Below are 23,192 nucleotides of genomic sequence, written 5' to 3'. Positions count from 1 at the left end.
CTGGAGCGGCACTTGATACTTGCTCATGGTAGATCTACTTTGAAGTACAACTTGAGTTGTTTGTGCACAAATTTTACCTTGAGATTTAGAGAACTTGGGAAGTCTGAGAAGAGCTACGCAAACAGCATCTTGATCTTTGTCAGCGGTCTACCTGCCGTGAATTCTGCGGCATGAAGAGTGACGTCCTTTTGATTGGGGATCTTCATGGCTTTCCGTCTTGTGCGCACAATAACTGGTATTGTTGGCGGTGATACCGGTATAATTTTCAGTATTGTTCTTGACAGGCATTTTTGCAATCTCCCTGGGCCAAGGAGCTCACAGGAATGGTTTTTGTAAGGCTCTGTTTCTCATTTCTCACTTCGGTGTTGTGCGCTTGTGGGTGTGTTCTGGTGACATCCTGTCAGGACAGGGCTATACTTCTTAAATTTCTCCAAAGGACTCCATGCGTATCGGAGGTTCTAAGCCTATCAGAGTAATGGATGTCACCATGGCTACCCTATCTGGGGGGGGGGGGGGAATAGATCACTGACATGTGTGTCTAATGCCTATAGAAAGATCATAAACAGAACACTAAAACGCTCTCCGAGTTAAAAAAAAACCCATGTAGAAGTTTTGCTTAACTGGACGGAGAAAGTAAGTTAAAAAATCATAGTACTGGTAGTGTTCTCAGACTGTTCTGTGCACGGAGCAATGACAGATGGATAAGTTCAAGTTAGAAAATAACGCCCCGGTTCCAGCTATTACAAACAAGAACCCCGGGCTTATCTCCTACTAGCGGTTGTGCTAGAACTCTATGACTAGAAACAAAGTCATGTTCCACTGATAGAGGATTTTCCACAATGGTGTTGATGACCATCTTGACTTAGTGAGATCTTTTGGAGGTCATTGAATAATGGCTTGTAGCCTTGGGCTTAGTATTTCCATGGAAATGTTCAAATTTAACTCTGCCGCCAAAGTACTTTGCAATCTTCTCTCTCCAAGAACTACTGTACTGAGTCTCAGTTGAACATTTTGTCTGAAAAGTGGTATTCTCTGGAATGCTGCACTATAGCTGCTGCCGGCGTAGCAATTAGACCAACTGACTCCGACTAAAGCAATGTTTGCGATTTCGAAGTAAACTGCAGAACTTTAGAAAAACAAAACTCATCAGCAGCTACGATGCAAAGCAATAATAGGAACTTCAAACGAAAAATCATATTCGAAAGTTTCGCATGAAACGCTATTTTTTGTGAACCGGGAAGGTTTCAGAAACGACCTGCGAAAGTTTGAAACATAAATTCCAAGGCAATCCAAAGGCAATGCCGCTAGGGGTTACCGGGTGTTAGCGGCCGTCGTGAGTTCCCTTCAGGAACGGACACGATAAATTACTTTTTACTTTACCTAAACCAAAGTTAAAGCTGTGATTGAAGTTTGGAAAATGAACAACTGAGCAGTCACAGAAAGTAATTCAAGGATGAATGGGGACGGTGTGGTTTCCGTCCAGCACTGCACTATTTGGTGCATAAATGCGCGTGCAAACTGAAGGGCATGGCGGTACAGGATGTGCACATGCATGCCGTGTGCATGCATGTGGTGCACGTCATGCATGTCGGGTGTGCCTGCTTGCACAACTCACATGCTTTCACCGTCACAGCTTCTACAGTGAGTGCGCAATTCACTCGATTTTTACGTCCAACTCCGGGAAATCGCTGTGGGCTGGCTTCTGTGATAATTTTCCTTCTACTGCGATAAAGTGCGAGGCTAAATATTCTAGAATCCTCTTGTTTTAGACTAATTCGAGGCTGCTGAACACTAAAATTGGGTGTACCTCCTGGGGCCGAGTATGAATCTGGTTGAGATCAGTACTTCACTATGCCTCTGTGCAAACCACGGCTCCACCTTTTTTGTTCAAGCATTGCATGTGTGGCATCAATGGAAAGGCGATGACCTCAGCTACCTAAAATAGCATCGACAAGGGAGTACTGGCCACGGGATCAGATAGAAGCGGGGTCAAAGTCAGGCCAAAGAGATCTCACGCGGGGCCCAATCGAAAATGTCAGGCCAAAGAGCTTTCACGCGGGCCCCATTGAAAATGTACACACGAGTTGTGACTGCAGTTTTCACCTGACCCAGGCTGGAACTGAACTCCTTAGCAATAATCTAGTGAACCATGATAGTGCTTCACGTCGGTGGCACCTGCATTTCTTGAAGATCTACACAATGCTCATGTAGATCTGGTTATAACCTCAGGACTGTCCATCTAACCTAAGTGAACCCACTGCATTCCCAGGGTCAGCTCTCAATATGATGGATGTGAATGCATAAACTAATAATTGATCTCTGTAAGCACTTCTCACTGCTGACAAGTAAGTACAGTGTTGCTCAATGAAATCCAGTCGTGTCACTCAAGTTTGCGCCTTTGCACAATTTCTCAGCCCAGTGTTCGCAGGTCTAGGGCTGTGAACGCCCGGCGCGTACTTGAGTGATGCTGTGACTGGATTTCATTGAGCAGAACTGTACATGTCATGTAGTTACACGAATGTTCAACGAGCCCCCCCCCCCCAACCCCCCCCCCCCCCCCCACCCCCCAATCTTCCTAAGCCACTGTAATCAATGTGAAGACTTACCGGAGGGCGAGCCAAGTGTTGGCTCATGATTTGTCGACATTGGCTTCGTTGGACGGTCAGTTTTCCCACTGGCACTGGCAGTTGCATCGCGTCGCTTCGCCATGGTACTGGCGACATGTTCCGCTACATGAGGCTGGCTGTGCTGAACGAGACTCAGGAACGCATCCACCTGTTCGTCCGTTTTCTTCAGCATCAGCCTCACCACGTACTTTGTCAGATCAGACTTCACGTTTTCCTTGCTAGAGGCAGTATCATATTCATCAACGTCCAGCACATCATTCTCCAGCAAGAGTTCCAAGATCACGGATGCATCTAGATTGGAAAGTAAGAAGGCTATGTTATAGCGCACCCTGTCTGCCATTGTTCACACTCCTGCCTGTCCGCGTGACCACAGTTCACTCGCACTGCGGACTGATCACGATCGACATCGAGTTACTGCATAACTTCTTAGGATCAAAAAGTTGTGTTTTCTCAAGCAATAACACGTACTTTCAAGTACAAGGCGTTCATCAGTTGTGGCTCAGGTACAGAGCGAATTCCATGAAGGCAAACAACTCTTCGAAAATCACGCGGCTTGAAATGTTCAGCATCTGCTCGATCGCCTGGCCCTGGGCTCTTCGCTCGCTGCGTACGCGCCTGATCACTGTAACAGTGCCAGCACTAAGAGAATTAGTAATGTGTGAGTGGCTGCAATGGAGTCTGCGAGTGCTTAGAAAAGTTTACTAAGAGAATAGTAAAATTAAAAATTAAAAAATAGTCAGAAGGAGAGGACAACGTCAACGCGGTCGGTGCAGCTGTAGATCTACTGGCAGTAGCCTTCGCATTTGGCCGGCGTTGTATTGCATTGGGCCTCTCCGCCACTGCACCACCATGTACCAGTCTCCGACTCCGGTCATGGTTGCGCATGCGTGCACGAAGAAAGTGTTGACCTCACATAGCAGATAGGATTTTTTTCGGTTCCTTGGATTATTGGCTGATGATTGCAGAGTAGATCTACGAACGCAATCAGTTTCCATTTAATATGCCTAATTTATGGAGTGATATGAATAGAGTAAACTGTTTGTCCTAGTATGGCAGTGATAATGGTCAAGATTGAAGAAAGCCAGACCGAGTTGTAAGAGAAAGCGTGTTGATCGCCATGAATGGCATGATTTTGATGACCGCAGACTGGAGGACTGAGCCAACTGAACTGAACTGCGTGTTGGATATTATTTGAACATCCATTCAAACGCCAAATGGAAATGCAGTGCGCGGCTAGATGGTCAACAGATCTAAATCGTTGCCTGCAATAGTGCACGTGTCTTGTTGTTCTATCGGATCTTTACCGTTGGTTCGGTACATGTATCGTCCAAGAGTATGAAACGGTGGACTCGAAATTTCGGACACGGGGCGAGTGACCACTGCTAGCGAGCTTTGTGACCATCACCAATGACGTGGCCAGGGCTACCAGCGATTATTACAGTGAGTGAAAGCAGAAAGGATAGTCCAGATGCTGAAGCCTCTTGAGGAGCTTGGCAGCGATGAAAAAACACGTTCACAAGGTTCACCACGAGTAGACCGCGCCGATCAGCTTCTCTGGCCTGTACTGTGACCCAGTCGAGCATTTCCTGTCCAACATATTGCCGGTAATGGCTGGTCCCATCCTGCTCGGCTCTCACTGTATGCTGCTGCTGCTGCTGTGGGCCTGTATCTCGCTGGCCTCCATGTCCATCGAACTCAGCGGCTTCCACCTGCCGTTCATGGCGTCCAACGAGTACCACGACTACCATCACGCAAAGTTAGTGGTGTAGTTTGTGCATTCTGCATTGATTGGTAGCTGTACTAATAGTAATACCTTGCACATACATGGGAGGCGGTGAACGCAACAATCTGACTTGAGCCCCCCCCCCCCCCCCCTCCCCACTGTACACCTAAAAGGAAATACCCCCCCAAAAAAAACTTCTGACTGCATGTAAACCAGGTGCTAACTTTTCGAAATTTGCACAGAGGAGAAGATTACTCCCCCAGTCCCTTTCCTGAACACCAGAAAAGAAATACTCCCTTTTTCCAGCAGTTCACTTCCATACCAGTGTCATGGTTGTTGTCTCTTCTTACCATGAATGTTCCTATATGTATTGTCTGATTCTGATCCAATGCACTAAAATGCCCTCAGTTTGGTGAGTCTGCCATTCGATGATGCCGAGACCTCTGGCCAGTTGAGCATGGGAGGTCCTACCAGCACAGTATCACTGGTGACCCCATGCTAGCCCCATGTGCCTGCCGATGGGTTTGTGTACCTCGTATAATTATAAAAACTGACTTAATTTTTTCGTTTATGTTGGCTGCTGCTATGCAGGTTCAACCAGAACTTTGGCATGCTGGGAATCTTTGATTTGCTGCATGGCACGGACAGTCGCTTCCGTAAATCAAAGTCGTATGAGCGCCATTCCATGCTACTTGGCACCACCCCAGCCAACGTTCTAATTCCGGACGAACCGAAGAAATGCCAGTAAAAAGGTTAAGTTGGCAGTGCGTGTGCATGTGTGCATCCTCACTGCTGTTGCTAGTCTCCTCACAGTCCACCCTTGACCGTCCCATTCTCCAGTTTCAATGCTAGTCTCCTCACAGTCCACCCTTGACCGTCCCATTCTCCAGTTTCAATGCTAGTCTCCTCACAGTCCACCCTTGACCGTCCCATTCTCCAGTTTCAATGCTAGTCTCCTCACAGTCCACCCTTGACCGTCCCATTCTCCAGTTTCAATGCTAGTCTCCTCACAGTCCACCCTTGACCGTCCCATTCTCCAGTTTCAATGCTAGTCTCCTCACAGTCCACCCTTGACCGTCCCATTCTCCAGTTTCAATGCTAGTCTCCTCACAGTCCACCCTTGACCGTCCCATTCTCCAGTTTCAATGCTAGTCTCCTCACAGTCCACCCTTGACCGTCCGTCCCGTTCTCCAGTTTAAATGCTAGTCTCCTCACAGTCCACCCTTGACCGTCCCATTCTCCAGTTTCAATGCTAGTCTCCTCACAGTCCACCCTTGACCGTCCCATTCTCCAGTTTCAATGCTAGTATCATCACTACTCTACATGTATATGTATTTTAGCATATCCACCATCAATACTGGTCACATGACAAATTACACTTACCTACCCTCACTACTTCAAGTATGCCACTGATAATTATTTTTATTTTTATTCACATAGCTATGGGTTTTTTTGTGGCAAATTCACTAGTGCCCTAGCTAGTCCCAAGCTGTGTTCTATCATAGGTGGTTAAATAACGACATCGCAATGTTCAATCTTCCCGTCCTATCAGTGACAACTCTCATAGCCAATGTGCATTGTTTCCGACGGCCATCACCAAGAAGTTATGTTCTCTTTCTCACCTAGGGCCGTTCACAGTTTGTTTTCCATTTCAATTTCCACCCTTTCCACCGTCCTGGAAGGATGGAGAGGGACTGTGTTATGATTATTTTTTAGTTACAAGCAAAATATTGGCTATGGTGCCAGTACTACTTTCGGGCTGCACTGCTATGACATCACTACTACTTACCGGCTGTACTGGTATGACATCACTACTACTTACCGGCTGTACTGCTATGACATCACTACTACTTACCTGCTGTACTGCTATGACATCACTACTACTTAACGGCTGTACTGCTATTACATCACTACTACTTGCTCCCAGGTCACTCTAACTGTTTTCTGTACCTGACTACCGGTGCTTAATTACGTCACTATTCAAGATGCTTTATACTTGAAGAACTGCATGTATGCTGACTTCATACAAAGTGTTAGAATATGAAACCTGAAATCACATGCAGTCAACACATGCCTGTACTGTCCCAGACAAGCACTGCAATTTGCTGTTGGCAATCCGTCGAGTACTCTGTGCCACTGGTCTAGCAACAAACCCGGATTATCTGCTCATCCAAATCCAGAGGGCTCAGACCCCCGCCCCCGCAGACGTTACATACTCTTGTGCCTGCCTATGAGCACGGCCAGTGATCTCTAGGCGCAGTATCGCCACAGAATCATGGTTCGTGACGTTTGCCACCCCCATGTATCTACACTTCAAGGTACTGTCGTGGACTTTGAAATCCGTTGAGAAGTCAAGCGGCCACTGGGCGCTGGCCTTGCAGTCGTGAGCACTGCTGGTCCATGTTTACTGTATGTACATTAACTATAGTGTATTGTATGTGCAAATAAATGTGAGGGTGTCGGTCCCGTCATCCCATCTGATTTCAATGTTCACGACAGTACATTGTAGATCTTAACCATGATGAATTTGATCATTACAACACTGCTGCATATTACTGATGGTAAGATAATACAAATACTGGCAGAGGTAGGATCCTGTTCATGAGCTTGTAATGAATGGGCACACTCTAGTTTGGCATGCTGTCCCGCTGAGTATGTATATACCCACACAACAAACACACACACACACGTGCATGCACATCCATGTGCACCTCCCCCCCCCCCCCACCACACACATTCAAGTGCACAAACCCCCACACACACACATGCACCAACATGCGCGTGCTCGTACGTACACACAAACATATCGGATTTTGGACACATTGCCATGTTCAGGCAGGATAAATCCTGTGGGCTACTGGAAAGCGGGCCACAATGGGAAACAATGTGGAAGGAGCTGCGGTCTGTGCTTGCTCAGGTCGAATCATGGCTACATTTGTGATGCTTCATGCTTTGACGTGATAGCACGCAGCGGCTGCAACAGGCATTATTTTGTCACACGAATGCTAGCAGTGCTGCTAGATTTCAATACAGGAGTAAAATATGATGTGTATCTCAAGGATAGTAGCATGAACTTGTGTGTACAGGGTATGGCTGACACTGCTATGGCAATATACATTGCAGTATAAACATTTGTAGAGTATAGTTTTGCAGGTTTAACTGACATAGCGGTAGCTATTCTGTACAGTGACTAGTGTAAAAACAGTAGGTGAGAGTAGACATGAACACATTCAGTAAAACTGATACCACAGTAGACTGGACTAGACAGTACATGTAGTTCAGTTGATCATTATATCTACATAGTAACACAACACTGTGTGTGTCATAGACAATCTGTATACATCATGTCTATACAAGTGATGTCACAGTGTTGTGATCAATGACAGGTAGTGTGCTGTTGAAGTATCTCTTACTGCAGTAGCTGCTTGAAATGATCCCTGTCCAGTGCTGGTCAAGTTCACCAATCTCAACTGCTAAACACTATCCAGTAGAGATCTTCAGAAGCTCACCTAGCCCTGTAGAATGTACAACGGGGAGAGTGCACATACACATGCACACACACCACACACACACACACACACACGCACACACACGCACACACCCAAACACACGCCACCACACCCACACACATCCCAAACAACACACACAGGAAGAATCAACCATTTACTTGAAGCTCTGGATATAGAATTCGTCTTATGGATTGCATGTGTTGATGATATAATTAAGAATGAAGTCATTGTTATAATAATCATTTCTCATAATGACATCATGACTGGAATCTACAGGCAGTGATACACATTCTGAATAACATCAAGCTGTAAAACAGGTGACCGTCTAGCAGGATACGTTGCACACATACTACAGAAGCGACATTCCCTGCTAGGGATTTCCTGACACATTGTACCATTTGTTTTCCCCACGTACACCCCCCCCCCCCCCCACATACCCACCTCTTGTCCACACTCACCCACATCCACACCCCTTGTCCCTCGAAAACACACACACCCCTTGTCCCTCATAAACACCCCCCCCTCCCCACACACACACACATACATGCCCCTTGTCCCTCACAAACACACACACACACACACACACACCTTGTGACGCTTGTCCACGCACACACACACCTTGTGACGCTTGTCCACGCACACGCCCCTTGTCCCTCACAAACACACTCACAACCCCACAAGTATACACAGAAGCAAGCACACCCGCCTCCACGCACACACACGTACTAAGTCTTGTTGCTCACTGCCAAAACTGGTCACGTGAGTCTCCCCGGGAGAAGGGAGAGAGACTCAGGCTGCGTTTACACGACAACGCACGGCCAGTTTTCCGTTTTCAGTCCCGCATTTCTTCTTTCGTTTTCGTGCGTTTACATGATCAAAGCTGATCCGAGGTGGTCTACGTTTGTATCGTTTTCGCGCGTCTACACGAGCAAAGGATCCGCAAAAGTTCGTCATGTGCCAAGTGTTGTCGTGGAAGCACCAATCACACTCAAGGAATAGTTGAAAACAGGCCACAAAACAACACTCGTCACATGACGAAAATTGTAAAAATAATTGTTTGGATTGCCGGATATCCGGATCCGTGTGAACAGCCGAAAACGAAACAAGCGTGACGGAAAACGAGGCCAGCATACTGTTTCGACTGTTTACACACTCAAATTTATCCGGCAGAACATTTCCGTTTTCAAATTCTTCCACCTTGGCCAGCGTTTTGGTTTTCTTCCGTTTTGGTGTACAACTTTTACATTTTGCTCTTCGTACCGTGTAAATGAACCATGCATCCGAAAGGATTTTGTTGCGTTTTCACCCCCAGCGTTGTCGTGTACACGCAGCCTCAAAAGGAATCTTGGAAAGAGGAATCAATTGGCTATTTGAACTGCTCAATGGCAGACACCCCCTGAAACCCCCAAAACTCTGGGTGCACTTGGAAAATGCCTCATTTCTCGTTGGCGGACGTAGGAAAGAAGCGCGAAATGTAGTTCTTTTTTGTCTTACTTTTGCATGACGTAACATTTGCTGCTCGCAAATGCGAGATATTAGGAGCATGCGCTCCGGCTGCGGCACTCTTTTTCTTCTTGCTTTGCAAGTGTAGTGCCCATGCCCGCCCGCCCTAGTGAATGGTTATCTTGTTGAGTCGTTTAGATATTTCCGGTGTGCTCAGATTGCAGACTGCAATAATCTTGATGATCTAGTTGAGCTGCTTTAAGCTGTTTATTATTGTCGCCGTTACTTGGTTGACAATACATTTGCTTGCTGTTGCTGCTGTCCCCGCAGAGGCTGTTTGTTGTTGCTGTGTGCGTGTGTATGTGTGTGTGTATGTGAGTGAGGTGTGTTAGGGGTGGGAGCATGTATGGTGTGGCTGCACACAGGAGTGAGAAAGAGAGTAAAAAAGAATGATCCCAGTTATGGGCTCACCACACCTCAGTAAGTGGGTGAGGACAAGGCGCAGAAAAAGGATTGATGGCATCAGGGTATCCGTCCCGGGATCCAACACACACACACACACACACACACTACTACTACTACTACTATTGACAGCTGCCAGAAATGGCCACGCCGCTCCCCAAAGGGAGGTACTGTCAGAGAGGTTAGGGGAGAGGTAGGCAGTGCTTCAAATGGCGCTCCAGATCCTGTCGCCTCCGAAACTGGCGTTGACTACAGACTCGGCAATGATGTTCAAAGTGCTGGCGATCAGTCACTGTAGGGCGCTTCGGGCGGGGTCCACAGCGATGGCGCTTGAGGCCAGCAGTAGACTTGAAAGTACGCTGGCAGGCAGTACACACCAGGACCTCGGCAACAGGAGGAGCATCAAAAGGCGGTCGGTCGTCACAGTTGTCACTCCCTAGGCACTTATGCACTGCAAGCCCACCCCTGCTCCGGAGCCATCTACTGCAGGCAGGACGCTGTACCGACCCAGGCTGCTGTGATACGGGGAGCTGTCGGACTGCTGTGCACTTGTGCCGGGCCATGTCGGCACGCCGACGAAACAGGCGGCCGCAAACGTGGCACACAATCGTCCTCGGGGCAGGCTCCTTCACCCCCGCTGCTGCCGACACTATGTCACGCCACTCTCCGCGATCATTGGCTGATGGGAACCAATTGTGCACACCGGCCACAGTCAGATCAGCCTGGACAACGTCCTTCCAGCGATGTCGGGGGCCGCAAAACGGGCGGGTTCGTGGAAGATGAGCGAAGAGCAACTGCTTGGGTAACCGATTGTTATCAAGCCGAGCTAGGTGCCCAAGCCACTCCAAGCGTCTTCGCTGTACCATGCACGACAGTGGAGTAGGGTCACCCCACTGTGTGCGTAGTTGCTCCGATGTAATGTGCTGCTCCCACTGGCGGCCGCGCGAAATGCCAAGGATTGACCGTAGACCGTAGGCAAAGACCACACACACACACACACACACACACACACACACAGACTCCGGGTCGCTAATCCTCATACTTCGAAGTATATACAAACAAGCAGTTCATGTGTTTCTCATTGAGCGAGACGAAGACGAGAAGAGGCATGAGGGTTTGTGACGGGATAAGTGACTTTGCCTTTTGAATCGACTCTGGCAATTGCGACATTTTTATTGGAACTTGTCTGTTTAGCTGGTCACAGGTTGACACAGTGCAAGACCAATTTGAGTGGCAGCAGGCTATGTTGAATGAATACGACCAGCTTACAAACTGGCCAGGGAGATAGGCAGTGAAGTGAGCAAGCGCGTATTCGCTCGACAAAAAAGATATCGCCAACACCAGTGCCCATACATGCAGCCACACACGCACATACACACACACACACACACACACACACACACACACACACACAAACACACGCACGGGTGCAAGTGCTCTCAAGCACATACACACACTGAAAGACTCCCGCCTGTTCTACTAACCCATCGTTTCAATGTCACATTGGCCCTAGAAGGGGTCCTACAGAGGGACAATAGGAATATACTCTGTGGGATCCTACAGAAAATCAAAGGTCTTGCGTGAGCACCCCTCCGCCTCCGCCTCCTGCCATGGACTCATCGGTAGTTCACGTAATACTGAGCACTACCATACAAGTACAGCCCCCCATACACATACACACACACATACACATACACACACACACACACACACACATACACACATACACACATACATACACACACACACACACACACACACATACACACATACACACACACACACACACATACACACATACACACATACAACCCTCACCCCCCCCCCCCACCCACCAACACACACACACATCCGCACCCCCCCCCCCCCACACACACATATCCGCCCCCCCCCCCCCTGCTGGTCCTGCGATGGACTCTCGGCAGTTCACTCGAAGGGCCCGCAGGACAGTCAGGTAATTCACCTGCTGATGGTGCTGCATGGCGGTCGTCACTGCACCGTGCTCCCAGTAGGGTCCGGCCTGCTGGCGGCGAGCGGCAATACGGATCCAAGTAGAGCGAGGAGAAGCTGGGTGGCGTTGTTGACGGCAGTGGATGCGGCGTGTTGAACTTCCAACAGAAAATCAAAGTCCACGAACTCACCTCTCTAGATCTCTGGATACAAATTACGATCGTGAGGCTCGCGCCTGCTGTTGCAGTGAGTGTTGGTGCTGCGTGTTCTGCGTGGCAGCCATCGCTGCGTTCGCAGTAGGCGAGCGGCGGAGCCAGGTAGAGCGAGGAGCTCCGGAGAGGCTGAATGCCGGTAGGTGACGACGACATTGTTTCAAGGTACAAACAAGGGTCGCTGAGATCGGAATTTGAAGCGTGGAGTTACTTCAGGAAACCTGATGCTGGCGCAAGCTAAAAGTCCACAGTCGACGGTCCACTGTAGACGACGACATTGTTTCAGGCACAAACAAGCGGTATTGAAGTCTGAATTTGGATCGTAGAGATACGAGAATGCAAGCTTGAAATTCTACACGGAAGGAATTTTGTTTAGGAACACATGTTCCGCAAGTTGCACGCTCGAAAGTCAAAACAGCAATGACATGCAAGAGACATTGTACAGGATCTTGAAGGGCGCGTGCCCACGTGATTCGCCAATGCGCGCAGGTCAGGCCAGCTCGCTGGGCTGGCTGCTAACTCGCGATAGCATGCTAACGCTCATATGTTGCAGTGTAACACAAGATCAAGAATGGGAAATAAAAAGAGGCAGTTCGAAAATAAGGCGTGATGATGTTACGAATGATTAAAAGTTTGGTTCGCACACCTCCCCTCCAACCCCCCCCCCCCCCCCCAACCCACCCACCCACTCCACCCACCCACTCCACCCCCCCCAAACCCACACACCCACTCCACCCCCCCCCCCCCACACACACACTCACACCTACACCCCCCCCCCCCCAACACACACATCCACCTAGCAAGGCACTAACACACCAGTTCATCACACAGCACTCGAAATCTGTCATGTGAGTCGATCTTGACACTCTAACTTACTGTAGTATGCAATGTCTGAGTACTGCCAGCATAGCACAGTGTTGGTTGTGTTCACTTAGGTGTTCACCAGTTTGACGATGTTTGCCACACAGGTAAGCCATGCCACAATGAGGACATGCTGTGATGTTGTCCAGGTCATAGCAGACAAAACATGCTGCTGCACGTGGACACCATTCCAGTAGTGCAATGTGGTGATCAATGCTCACTTGGCTTCTCTTGGATTGACGATGCAAGGCAGCAATGAGAGAGATGTATAGTACAGGATTGTCCACAGTTGTTGGTGGTAAGTACACAATTCCAGACACTGAGAGACCAGTTGCACAATTGCTTGGCAGGTAAGCACTGAGATCATTAACCAATGACTTCAACGCTGGGAAGAGTTTGGACATTTCTGCAAGTGCAAAGGTCGTATTCTACAGCAAAGCACACAACAAAGAACAGTGTAGAAAAGAAAGTAACTGAGGCCAGTACACTCGAAACAGAGAACGTCATGCACAGTAATAACAAATCAGACTGATATAGCGGAAAGCTACACATTCCATTCCACTTGTTTACAATGTTCAAAATTAGAGAGGTTTTGCATTCCGAATTTCGGAATGATTTTCGACTGTGCTTTTCCGAAAAAAGCGCGTTCCGAAAAACGGTATTTTCAGTGTTTTGCATTCCGAAAATCTGATTCGACTTCGTTTCCAAGGGTTGCCATGCAAAGCAAAATGGAGAGCGTCGAAGGGGTTGAGCAGGATCAAATCAGGGAGTCGTAAAATACCGGTATTTTACGACTCCCTGGATCAAATCCATGTGCGCAGGTCAAACTGAATTTGGGTGCGGTTCGAAGACGAGGACGGACTGATGGTGGACCAAGTGATCCAACAGCTGAAGACGAGGTTCGTGAACTACTGTCTTGTACTGTTAGTTGGCTCCAGGGCAAAGGAAGATAGAGTGTGATGAAGTGTGAGAAGATTAGTCAACATGGCGAGATCAGCGAGAGCAGCAAAACCAGCAAAAATCAAAACTACATACGTGGAATTTTTTTCAAATATTCGAGAGCAGCAGAAAGCAAAAATACAAACATGAAAAATACACTTTTTTGTATTCAAATATGCACTCCCAAACATGAAAGAGCCGAAAATCCATTTTCGGAAAACCATGCACTTTCGCCACCACACTTCCGAAAGTTCGACTACTTTTTCGACTGCTGCCGCCACATTCCGAAAATAATTCCGAAATTCGGAATGCAAAACCTCTCTATTATCACATTTCCCTTTGTGTTCTTCAAGAAATCAACCTTAGAGAGACACTAAACAGTAGATAATTACTGAGTATACTGGTTTGCAATATAATGTTCCATTCAGAGTGGAATATGGTTGGAAAAAAGTTATGGTAACCTGAACTGTGTACACTGCACTACCAGCTTACCTCAATCGCGAGCAGTGCTCTAGCCATCAGAATACAATACTGCATCACTTCCACATCAGGTACCTTGTTCTGGCTACAGTTGTTAATCAGTGCTGTTGTGTGATCTGCTGGATTTGAGCCATTACACCATCTCCTGACATAGTCCATCACAATGCTGTAGGGATGCTGTGCTGGTAGAGTGAGACCCATTGGAGTTGTGGATGCCCTTCCATTAAGTACCAAGGATATTTTCAGGTTGTAGTACAGATCACCCAAGTACAGGTCCAGTAGTGTGGTGACTGTGTCATTATCCATGGAGTGCAGGTACAGTTGTAACCGAAAAGCAGACACAGTGGTATAGTCGTCATGGCTATTGGTCGTGCGCCTGATAGCAGTTGGTACATGTTTCCATTCGCACCGTGGTATACCCAGTGTTGTAATCAATGATGGTGAAATAATCCACTCACTGCTACAGGAACTTGACATACCCTTGCCCAGGATCACAAATATGCACTGTAGCAGAAAGTCGTACATATAAGCACATGACCTGACTACACCATCCTGTGATAGAAAGTGTGATGACATCACTCTCTCAGCAAGGACTTCTACCACCTGTACATTGGGAATATCCTTGTTTAGCAGAGTGGAACAATACAGTTGAATGAGTTTCAGGGCACATTCAGTGACACCTGTTGCAAGACCAATTCTCAGTGTTGTTGTAACACGCTGGTATACCACCTGAAGACGGGATAGTGTTTCATGGCTGGGCTCAACCTGTCCTTTCTTCCAGTCGATGTCCAGAGACATGGATACCCTGCATGACTCCAGAGAAAGTTGCATCAAATGTAGCTGCAACTGTGAATCCACTCCTGTCGGTTCTTGTTCAGATTTCTCTAGGAGCATTTGGGTTCTGGAATCCAAACTCTCAAAAGTGACATCAGAATCTGCAATGCTTGGACTGGAAATACAGCACAGGACCGAGGTGAAAAGGCTCTCAGATTGTACAGATAGCGGTGCTTTGTCCAATCTTCGAATCCTGTCCCCAAACTCTTCATCAAATGCTGCTTTCCCACACAAGACAAGTAGGATACCCCACCACTTTGCTAATCCAGAGAAAGGAAGCAAGTCATCTCCAGACAAAACATCAACAACAGACAACGACATCTGTATATTCACCTGTTCCTGAAGCAGTTGGTAACTCCAATACACTGCTTTGTCCACACCACAACCTCTACAGTCGTCAACTTCCTTCACAAAGCCAAGGAAATGCTTGCACATTCGCTGTTGATACATGCGTTGCTTGTCTTCAGGGCATTGGTAACGACCAAACTCGGCGATGAATGGTTGAAGTGAGTAGCGGTCCAGATACGGATTGTAATCCAGGAAACAAATCTTGCTCAACGGATCAAAACGTACAAGATGAACCATACTGGCCTTAGTGTCAGCCAAACCTACTATCACACGAGCGCAATCAGATGAGAACGAGGAGCGCAGTTGAGAGAGAGCATGGAATGATGCCTTGTCATCATGTTGTAATGTGTTGTATGCTATTGTCAACAGCTTCAGGATTCGATGATTCGGTTTCAGACCATCAGCGTTGAAGACATCAAGACCAAGATCTTGGAATATCGATAACAACATGGTTGGAGTATACCGACCACCTTGTAGAAGACCAGCTGTAATGCGTACAGCAAGTGGAACATTTCCACAATGATCCACTAACCTCTGTGCATCTTCAATGCTCACACTACCTTCAACACATAGACCATGGAGCAGACCAACAGCACAAACCGTTGTCAGACCATCAAGACGGTGTTGTTGTAGTTTAAACTGGGCAGCGTGTAGGTCAAAGAAAACACGACTTGTCAGTAGGACATGGGCGTTGCGTTGCCGTCGCAGAAGTTGCTCCACAACATCTTGCAGCTGGAAATCTTTATCAGCACCAGCTTGGATAGCATCTTCGGCATTGTCCAGAATACATAACATGTCGTACTGGCTACCATCATCATCCATGCCATCAGCTGATTTCGTTGTCTTGCCAGTAGTTTCAGATGAAGCTGGGTTTGTTTCGAGTCGGTTATGAATCATTGCCTGGACAGCGTCAACACCAGCTACACCGCGTAAGTCAAAGAACTCCACACGACAACCAGCATTGCGACATACATGTCCCACAGCAATGGCTACGGACGTCTTACCAAAACCAGCTGGTGCCAGAAGACTCTGCACACGTGTAGATGATGGCTTGGACTTTGCTGTGAGAATGTTGTCACTGATCTCTGTAACAATGTCATTCCTGCCAGTGAAGTGTCGGTCTTTGTCCGGTAGAGATGACTGGCTTGAAGTTGATGATCTTGTTGAATCCTGTGTTGTAGTCAATGTTGTATTGGATGTTGTACCCGTTCTAGTTGCATTGGCCGTTGTTTCAGCTGATGTTGGTTGTTTGAAGATTGGTTCACATGTACTGGAGGTCCCTTGCTGATCTGCCTGACCATCCCCCACTGTGTGCTGCAATGGCTGTGTTTTCTGTTTGCCAACTGTTGCCATGGTGATACCTACCAAGGAAACAGAAAGTATGATAAACCTATCGTAAGTTTTGAAAATCCCCACAAAAGGGATGTATGATGTACTTCCTTTGTTAAGCGAAATGTTGTTGCATGTTTTTGCAGTTCCATCAAATGCATTCTATGGCTACAACACACTTCGCAGAGGGGAAAACAATCCGCATACGAGAGATAGTAGTATAGATGTCACACAGTTTGTTTCGAAGCGGTCCAGCTTCTCTCTTCATTTGAATTCGATGACCACTCATTCCCTGCATTGAGTGTGCTTCCTCGCTGACTCCTGTCTGCAGTGCTGACACACTGACAGCTCACGCTCTGTAAACATTAAAAGATGCCGGGAAAATATTTGATCGTACTTCTTTGCTTGAACTGTGAACTTGACGATTTGCACGGTGCCACTGTCGGCAGTTTTTCTCTCCGCCGCTCTCCAGAATCCCATGGAAGGTGCCATGGCAACACAAGCAAACATTTAGTGCTTTTCATCTTGGCAGCGGGGTTCTCCTGCCAGCATGTTTTCAAAGCCTGCAGAACTTCTGAGCTCCTTTTCTGGTTTCCTTCGCCATCAAAGACACGTCTGTCTCCAGGCTGTAGAAGAATGCCAAGTCGTCCGCGTTGACATCGGGGTTTTGTCCCGGCTGAGCAACAACCTGAATGTCGGGTCCTTTCGCGTTCCCTTGCGCTGCAAACGCACGTGCATTGAGTTTTATTGTGTGCGGACGCAGATCATCATGCTGGTACAGCAGTGTCTGGCCGGCTTCTGTCCAGTTCTAGGCACTTCTTCATGCCACGCGGTCTTCCAAACTAATACTTACTTCCATTTTCCCAGCCCCGAATGTTCCACATGGTTAAAGGGGAAGTTAAGGCAAAAATTAAAATTTCACCAGTTGTAGTCTTCGGGGTGCTGAGTCGAATGGTCTTGGTCCGAGAAAGCTGAGACGCTCCCTTCCTACTTGAATCCCAATCGAACTCGCGCACTTCCACCGAAACTGGGTGACTGCGCCCTACTAGATGGGGATTTGTATGCAAAATGTCACTAAAAGCGCCGTTTCGTTCTTATAAAAGCACGGATGACCGCGATTGGCCCATATGTTGTAGTCTTTTGGACGCTGCGTCGACTGGTTGTGGTCCGAAAAGGCTGCGATGCAGCGTTCCTCCTTTATTCCCAATCGAACATGGTTGAACAAGCGGTCACGTGCTCCTGCGTACACCAGTCAGCTGGTCACCGTGCCTGCAGGGTACAACTTACTAGCCTGTTTGACCTTTTTTGGGTACAGTCCTGTCACTCGAGTTGAACTCGAGTTGAACCTTGGTGTGAAAGTTGTCGCCTGCTGGCGTGGTGACCAGGTGATTTGTGCACCCAGGAGCACGTGACCACTTGTTCAACCATGTTCGATTGGGAATAAAGTAGGAACGCTGCATCGCAGCCTTTTCGGACCAAAACCAGTCGACGCAGCGTCCAAAAGACTACAACATATGGGCCAATCGCGGTCATCCGTGCTTTTATAAGAACGAAACGGCGCTTTTAGTGACATTTTGCATACAAATCCCCATCTAGTAGGGCGCAGTCACCCAGTTTCGGTGGAAGTGCGCGAGTTCGATTGGGATTCAAGTAGGAAGGGAGCGTCTCAGCTTTCTCGGACCAAGACCATTCGACTCAGCACCCCGAAGACTACAACTGGTGAAATTTTAATTTTTGCCTTAACTTCCCCTTTAACACGTGCCAGCACCACAGGTCGTGGGAGGGGGGGGGGGGGTAGATCACCAACATGTTTCCCTAAAATACCTATAGAAAGATCATAAAATCAAAATTTCTTAGTACTGGTGGTGTTCTGTGCACTGAGCAATGACAGAGGGATTCCGGTTTACGTTGCAAGAATAACAGAGGGGTACGTTTACGTTTGAGAATAATGCCCCGATTTCAAACAAGAATCCCTAGCTTATCTCGTACTAGTAGAGACGCTTTGCTGAGCAAAACTTTGCATGGATTACCGCGTCTGGGCTTGCAAATATTTCTGCGAACGTTTGCGCGAAATTTGTATTTTGCATGATTTTCGTTCCAGGAAAGTACGCGTGTACTCGCGCTTGTTTGAGAAGTCGTCTTCATCCGATTATTTATTTTTGCAAGTGGCAGCACCCTGCGACGAGAACTCTTTGACTACGTTGTCCATGACCGGACACCCACAGACAAACGGGTTTGCCTGTGCTGTAATCCGGCGCATCAACACCTGAAAATCAAGAAAACAGGGATCATTGATATAACCGACTCTGAAAAGACGACCAGGGTAGGAGATCGGACATGGTTCCGGAGATTAAGCAACACGGGCTGCCATATGGGAAAGCTAGCACTGGAGGACCAAGCCAAGAGTGTATCTACTGGATTGTGAAAGATGAAGCACCAAACATTGCATGAGCGTGGTTCACCAATAGTCACTGGCCCGTGATCAGCGAAAATAACTGCGAAAATTTGTTTCGTATTTCCTTCAACTTTCGGGTTCACAGCTGCGAACGTTCGTGCGAAGTTGCTTCTCGCGACGCCAATCGAAAATGTACGCGAACTTTTGCTCAGCAAAACCTCTCTAGTGGTTATTGTAAAACTCTAAAATTAACAACAAAGTCATGTTCCACTGATAGCGGATTTTCCACAGTGGTGTTGATGACCATCTTGACCTTGTGAGATCTTTTGGAGGTCATTGAATGATGGCTGGTAGCCTTGGGCTCAGTATTTCCATGGAAATGTTCAAATTTATGACTGCCGCTAAAGTACCTTGCAATCTTCGCTCGCCAACAACTACTGTACTAAGTCTCAGTTGAACATTTTGTCTGGAAAGTGGCATTCTCTGGAATACTGCACTATAGCTGCGGCATAGCAATGAGAAAAACTGACTCCGACTGAAGCAATGTTTGCGATTTCGAAGTAATTGAAGTTTGGAAAATGAAAGCCTGAGCAGCCACAGAAAGTAATTCAAGTATGGAAGGGGACGGTGTGGTTTCCGTCCAGCACTGCACTATTTGGTGCATAGATGCGCGTGCGAACTGAAGTGCTTAATTGCATGAAGTGCATGACAATACAGGGTGTGCACATGCACGCCGTGTGCATGCATGTGCTGCACGGCATGCATGCCGGGTGTGCCTGCTTGCACAACTCACATGCTTTCACCGTCACAGCTTCTACAGTGTGCGCTCGATTCACTCGATTTTTACGTCCACCACCGGGAAATCGCTGTGGGCTGGCTTCTGTGATAATGTTCCTTCTACTGCGATAAAGTGCGAGGCTAAATGTTCTAGAATCCTCTTCTTTTACACTAATCCGAGGCTGCTGAACACGAAAATTGGGTGTACCTGCCGGGGTCGAGTTTGCCTCTGGTCGAGATCAGTACTTCTCTATGCCTCTGTGCAAACCGCGACTCCACCTTTTTTGTTCAAGCATGGCATGTGTGGCATCAATGGAAAGGCAATGACCTCAGCTACCTAAAACAGCATTGACAAGGGAGTACTGGCCACGGGATCAGATAGAAGCGGGGTCAAAGTCAGGCCAAAGAGATCCCACGCGGGGCCCCATTTAACCCTTTGTGTACGGACTGTACAGCTTTCGATCCCCTGGGATCGAAACTTTTCAAAATTTCAATCGGAACTCAGCCATTACTGGGTTATTTCCAAAAACTAACATAGTATGTACGTCGAAGAGAAAACTCTCAGCTGTCCATTAAACACCACCAAAGTTGAACACATTGCAGTAAAAGTATAGCAACAACATACCTGTGTGGGACAAAATGGAGAGCATTTCCTTGCTCTTGTCCACATACCCAAGTTCCTCAATGACAACACTGAGATCACGATACGTGTTTAGGCCACCAGCTCTGAGCAACTGGATGAGCTTCTCATTATGATCAGATATTCCATCCCGGGACAGAATTCTCTTCAGTCCCTCTATTGATGCGCTGTCAGTTATGAGATGTTTCTTGATCACCATCCGTCGCAGTCGATCTGCGTCAACTGTGTTCAACCATGGTTGAATGTCACACACAAACCTTTCCAGGTCAAACGGATTGTCTGTTGCAAAAGCAGCAAAATACAGAAGGCGCAGATTTCACATGAACACACAACTGCACACAACTGCATGTCAAGAGACAAATAAAAATGGAATTGCACAACACCGATAATACATGGAAAGGAATTTGAGTGGACACACCCATTCCAATAGCGCTTCACATCAGAACAAGTTCCGCTATTTTACAACGTTTCGCCACTTGGCCATCGTCAGGTGATAAGAACAATGGACACACACACACACACTCACATGCACACACACACACTCACGTGCGCGCACACACACACACACATGCACACACACACACACACATTCCCAGAACCGCACAGCGGAGCGCTTCAGCGATTGTTTCAATGGACAGCTGGGAGTTTTCTTTGCGACCTACGTATCTTAGTGTTTGGAAATAACCCAGAAATGACTGAGTTACGATCGATTGAAATGTTGAAAAGTTTCGATCCCAGGGGATCGAAAGTTGTAGAGTCCGTACACAAAGGGTTAAAATGTACACGCGAGTTGTGACTGCAGTTTTCACCTGACCCAGGCTGGAACTGAACTCCCTAGCAATAATCTAGTGACCCATGACAGTGCTTCACGCCGGTGGCACCTGCATTTCTTGTAGATGTACAGAATCGTCATGTAGATCTGGTTATATCCTCAGGACTGTCCATCTAACTGAACCCACCGCATTCCCAGGGTCAGCTCTCAATACGATTGATGCGAATGCATAAACAAATTGATCTCTGTAAGCACTTCTCACTGCAAACAAGTAAGTACTGGCAGTGCTGCTCAATGAAATCCAGTCGTCGTGTCACTCAAGTTTGTGCCTTGCACCATTTTGCAGCCCAATGTTCGCAGGTCTAGGGCTGCGCAACACCCAGCGCGTACTTGAGTGATGCTGTGACTGGATTTCATTCCAGCGTGTACTTGAGTGACGCTGTGACTGGATTTCATTCCAGCATGTACTTGAGTGATGCTGGGACTGGATTTCATTCCAGCGTGTACTTGAGTGATGCTGTGACTGGATTTCATTCCAGCGTGTACTTGAGTGACGCTGTGACTGGATTTCATTCCAGCGTGTACTTGAGTGATGCTGTGACTGGATTTCATTCCAGCGCGTACTTGAGTGATGCTGTGACTGGATTTCATTGAACAGAACTGTTCATGCAAATGTACTGTCGTGGACATGGAAATCCCGTCGATTGACCGGGGCCGGCGCCCTCAGCGCGTACAGAACGCTGCGTGCAGGGCACATGATTGTTGATCCTTTACGACTAGCGCGCTGCAGCGCTTAAAATGCATGTGTGTACCGCTTATCCACGGCTGCATGGCCAGCACCCTGGGGCCGCTAGACGTGCGACCGGATTTCCATGTCCACGACAGTAGTAACATGCATGTTCAACGAGTTCCCCCCCCCCCCCCCTTCCACACACACACACACCTTCCTACGCCACTGTACTGTAGTCAATGTGAACACTTACCGGAGGACGGGTCACGTGTTGACTCACGATCTGCCGACATTGGCTTCGTTGGACGGTCAGTTTTCCCACTGGCAGTTGCTTTGCGTCGGTTCGCCATGGTACTGGCAATATGCTCCGCTACATGAGGCTGGCTGTGTTGAATCAAATTCAGGAACGTATCCACCTGTTCCTCCGTTTTCGTTAGCATCAGCCTCACCACATACTTGGAATGATCCCACTTCTCGTTTTCCTTGCCTGAGGCAGTAACGTATTCCTCCTCGCTGAGGACATCATTCTCCAGCAGGTCTTCCAAGATCAGTGACACATCTAGATTGGATACCAAGTACTTGATGTTGTACCGCACACTGTCCGGCATTGCGCCGTCAGCAAAACCGTCACAACCAACCACTCAGCCACGGCCTCACTCTGTCCACGCCGGCATGAATCGTTCTGTCCACACCACAGTGAACAATGGAGAACACCGCACACAACTACACGACCCACACAAATCACCAGCACTGCAACAACCGTCCGACAGAGAAAATGCGCCAAGAAAAAATTGATGATGATCGGGTACCGAGAACCGGTAGATGTATTGTAGAGTCTACATAGCGGGGAGTGGTGAAAACCAGGACCCCCTGGTATAACCATTGTCATGATCTGATGATAACTCAACCCTTTCAAGACTCGGAGTCGTTGCTACTAGTAGTACTCAGTACTCATGGTACTAGTAGTACTGGTATGACCTGATGACTGAAGTCTGTACATGTCTGTACCGTATCAGTGTCACGCGCGCATGCGCTTCGTCCCTTGGACAGAGTAGATCTACGTCATGGAAGACGAGACATTTACAAATGATTTAAAAAAATCATTAATTTGGTGGTGGGTCGGCATGGCAATGGTACTTGGCACAAGTACGTGCAGTTGTC

The 23,192-nt window shown here is 47.7% G+C and overlaps 4 protein-coding genes across 5 annotated transcripts in view; 2 read left to right on the top strand and 2 right to left on the bottom strand.

The window, feature by feature from the left end:
* Positions 1-23,192, bottom strand: part of LOC135813208 (uncharacterized) — a 107,138-nt gene that overhangs the window by 7,430 nt on the left and 76,516 nt on the right. The window contains exon 1 of one of the 2 annotated variants that reach the window (XM_065326407.1): positions 2,607-3,363. The exons of the other annotated variant lie outside the window; for it this stretch is intronic. Within the exon in view, the coding sequence (XP_065182479.1) occupies positions 2,607-2,967 (361 nt within the window). The 5' untranslated portion in view covers positions 2,968-3,363. Of the gene's footprint in view, positions 1-2,606; positions 3,364-23,192 lie in introns of those variants that run through there. 2 annotated transcript variants of the gene reach the window in all.
* The window catches only part of LOC135813261 (fatty acid hydroxylase domain-containing protein 2-like), a 75,697-nt gene that overhangs the window by 35,002 nt on the left and 17,503 nt on the right, over positions 1-23,192 (top strand). The window lies entirely within an intron of this gene.
* LOC135806837 (fatty acid hydroxylase domain-containing protein 2-like) lies at positions 3,593-6,304 on the top strand. The gene is made up of 2 exons (XM_065321024.1): positions 3,593-4,383; positions 4,942-6,304. Exons 1-2 carry the CDS (start codon positions 4,235-4,237, stop codon positions 5,096-5,098), a joined length of 306 nt encoding a protein of 101 aa, XP_065177096.1. The 5' UTR covers positions 3,593-4,234; the 3' UTR covers positions 5,099-6,304.
* Positions 7,157-22,846, bottom strand: LOC135813171 (uncharacterized). The gene is made up of 5 exons (XM_065326389.1): positions 22,285-22,846; positions 20,515-20,808; positions 14,219-16,749; positions 12,803-13,215; positions 7,157-7,865 (listed from the first exon to the last, which is right to left on the bottom strand). Exons 1-5 carry the CDS (start codon positions 22,637-22,639, stop codon positions 7,856-7,858), a joined length of 3,603 nt encoding a protein of 1,200 aa, XP_065182461.1. The 5' UTR covers positions 22,640-22,846; the 3' UTR covers positions 7,157-7,855.

Source organism: Sycon ciliatum, chromosome 1 (genome assembly GCF_964019385.1).
Source record: "Sycon ciliatum chromosome 1, ocSycCili1.1, whole genome shotgun sequence".
Lineage (NCBI taxonomy): Eukaryota > Metazoa > Porifera > Calcarea > Leucosolenida > Sycettidae > Sycon > Sycon ciliatum.
Note: the sequence above shows the minus strand (reverse complement) of the source record. Positions and strands in the feature narration are given on the sequence as shown.